The sequence below is a fragment of the Egretta garzetta genome, unplaced genomic scaffold (genome assembly GCF_000687185.1).
Source record: "Egretta garzetta isolate BGI_Z169 unplaced genomic scaffold, ASM68718v1 scaffold1292, whole genome shotgun sequence".
NCBI classification, from domain to species: Eukaryota; Metazoa; Chordata; class Aves; order Pelecaniformes; family Ardeidae; genus Egretta; species Egretta garzetta.
The window spans coordinates 290-3,332 of record NW_009258880.1 but is presented as its reverse complement, the minus strand read 5'-3'; the positions used below and the strand labels follow the sequence as shown (position 1 = coordinate 3,332).

At 62.0% G+C, this 3,043-nt stretch overlaps 1 protein-coding gene across 1 annotated transcript in view; it reads left to right on the top strand.

Annotated features, from left to right (window-relative positions):
* Positions 1-2,648, top strand: part of AIRE (autoimmune regulator) — a 6,102-nt gene extending 3,454 nt beyond the window's left edge. The window contains exons 3-10 of the mRNA XM_035889470.1: positions 66-228; positions 315-398; positions 701-733; positions 1,035-1,094; positions 1,429-1,563; positions 1,638-1,847; positions 1,947-2,043; positions 2,568-2,648. Coding sequence (XP_035745363.1) covers positions 66-228; positions 315-398; positions 701-733; positions 1,035-1,094; positions 1,429-1,563; positions 1,638-1,847; positions 1,947-2,043; positions 2,568-2,648 — 863 coding nt within the window. The remainder of the gene's footprint in view (positions 1-65; positions 229-314; positions 399-700; positions 734-1,034; positions 1,095-1,428; positions 1,564-1,637; positions 1,848-1,946; positions 2,044-2,567) is intronic.
* Positions 2,649-3,043: the final 395 nt, after the last annotated feature.

Below are 3,043 nucleotides of genomic sequence, written 5' to 3'. Positions count from 1 at the left end.
ATGGCCTGCCGGCAGGCAGGGGTGATGCCTGGGGCCAGTGGTGCCTGTCCCTGTCCCCTTTGCAGAGGTGGAGCTGGGGCGGCAGTGCCGCAGCAGGCACCCCTCCCCAAGCCCCGCGGCACCGGCCCCGCACAGACCCCAAGGCAAGAGGAAAGCCCCCGAGGAGCGGGATGGGGCACGAGTGGCGCAGCACTCACCGCAGCACACTGCGAGCCCCGGTACAAAGACATGGAGTGGGATGGAATGGGGTGGGATGCTGGGGGCGTCCCCAAGGTGCAGCAGGGTGCTGTGCCTCCTGACGCCCATCTTCACACCCCCACAGGGCCCCTGGCAAAGGCGAGGACCATGAAGAAACCAGAGAGCACAGATGCCCCCCGTACCTCCCGCGCCAGTGGTGAGTGCCGAACCCCTCCCTGGGGCAGTGTCTGTCTGTTCACCCTGTTTGCCTCTAGTCGAGGACATAGGGGGGGCTGCCTGCCCCGCTGAGCTGCCCCCCTGCCTGCAGCCCTCCAGGCAGTGGCCGCCTCGGTGCAGAGAGCGGTGGCCGTGGCAGGCAGTGAGGTGCCCATCACCCGTGGGGCCATTGAGGGTATCCTCATCAAACATGTGCTGGAGCCGGGTAAGCACAGCCCAGCCCAGCCAGCTTCCTGCTCAATTTATCCCCCAAATTCAGAGCTGCCCCCAGGCAGGGGGGTGGCAGGGAGGGAGCCCCACCAGAGCTGCTCTTGGCCTCGCTTGCAGGTAACTCTAAGACAGGCAGCAAGGCCGGGGGCAAGTCATACGCCCCAGCCGCCTGCGAGGAGCTGGGGGCCAGGAGCAGAAGCCGCAGCCTGAAGCCCCCCACCCGGCCCAAGGCATCCCAAAATGTAGGGACACCACCACCACCTGCTTTCATCCCGCCCTTTGCAGCTGCCTGAGGCTGTGGCAGGGGGTTGTCCCTGCCTGGCGGCACAGCCATGGCCTGGGGGCACCCCGCCCTGCACCAGGCTGTCCCAGCAGCTCCCCCAAACCCCTCTCCTGTCTTGTCTGCAGAGTGGGGAGCCCCAGCTGCACCCCCAGGGCCGGCTGCCAGTACCCACCATGCACAGCCAGGACCTCACACCCCACCAGGTGAGCCTCAGCATGTCAGCACCCTGAGAGTCACCTGGTGAGCCGGGGGCCATTGGGGTGTTCCTGGCATGTCCCTTTGGCCTGGCTGAGCACAGGAAACCTGGGGCTCAGCTGATGGGGGTCACGGGGCTACAACACCCCAGGAACAGGCGATCCCTGCCCTGGAAAGATTTGGTGTCAGGTGGGTGATGTGGGGGTGGAGGGCAAAGGGGTGGTGGGTGATGATGTCCCTTGCCAGCACGTGCCCTGCCACAGCCACGGATGCAGGCTGTCCACTGGTGCCACCCAGGGTGCTGGTGGCAGTGGCACTGACCCCCTGCCTGCTCCCCTGGGGCAGGAGAACGAGGACGAGTGTGCCGTGTGCGGTGATGGTGGCGAGCTCATCTGCTGTGACGGCTGCCCCAGGGCCTTCCACCTTGCATGCCTGGTACCCCCGCTGCCCCGCGTCCCCAGGTGAGTCCCGGGGTACCATGGGGACCCTGGTGCTCCCCCTGGCTGTCTCTCACTGCCCTGCTCTGGCTGTGAAGTGGGATGTGGCGGTGTGGCTCCTGTGCGGAGAGTGCAGACGAGAGGGGCCAGCTGCGGGAGGTGGACACAGCTGCAGAGCAACCCCCCGAGATCCCAGCCGAGGCAGCATGCGGCACCCAGCAGGGTGGAGGTGACAGGAGTGTCTGTGGTCGCTGCTTCACTCGGATACCCACATCCCGACACTGCCCTGCGCCCAGTGGGGAGCCTGGGTGAGCCCCACTGCTGCTGTCCCCCACATCTCAGCCTTAAATCCTCTCCTGGAGGAGGGGGCCTGTCCTTATGGTCTGTGTCACCCCCATTGGCTGTAGGGGGCTGCTGCTCTGCACGTCCTGCGTGGGCACTCCGGACACAGGCAGCCTGGAGAGGGCCGCAGCAGCCAGCGACCACCCACTACAGGCAGCGAAGGTCAGTACCATCAGGGCCTGGCCCTGGTGGAGGGAAACGGACTGGGTTGAGGTGGCAGTGCTGGGTGTGCCTTAGGGCATGATGAGGCTGAGGACAGATGGCTCTGGCTGGCTGAGGGACAGGCCGACTGTAGCTGGAGGTGAGATAGTGAAGCTGTGCTGGAGGGGCCGTGAGCTCAGGCTGTAGTAGGTGAGGGACTGAATCTGGTCACCAGCCCTGATCCAAAGGGGTGCGAGCAGAGGGCAGGCAGGAAGGCTGGAAGGACATGTCTCCTCCTGCAGGCAGAGGATGTTGCCCCCGCCGGCGAGCCCATGCTCAGCAGGGACGAGCTCGACGCACTCCTGGGTGAGGTATGGCAATCAGGGGGACACCAACAGGCAGAGTCTATCCACAGGGGACCACATTTTTGATGTGACCCACAGGGTGATGTTGGGCTCTGGATGAGACAGGGAGAGCTGGAAGAGTCGGGGGCGCTCAGGGAGTGGGATGGAAAGGGAGAGTAAACAGCCGGGGCTGTCCCGCAGGGCACCTGGGACGGGATCCTGCAGTGGGCATTCCAGAGCATGGCACAGCCCCTCGCAGACACCCACGGGCTCTTTGCCTAGTACATGCTGCCACGGGGCCAGCCCCCACACCAGAGCAGAGAAGGGAAAAGGCGCCGGGAGCAGATGGGACATAGCAACTGCAGAGCTGTTAAGATAATCCAAAAAGAAGACATCATCAACTACAGCAACACACCAGCAGCTACCAAACAACAGCAGGATATGTGAAAAATCTATGTAACTATTGAAAAAGAGAAAGCAACGACTAAATCAGCACTAATATAGAAAAAGAAAAAAACAAAAATAAAATAATACAGTTTAATAGCGAAACAAAAAACGTGGAAAACATACAGGAAAAAAAAATATACAAAAATGGACCACTCACATACCGAGAAACACCACCTTTAAAAAAAATCAAACCCTCAAAAAAAAAACCAAAACCAAAAAGGGGAGGCTAG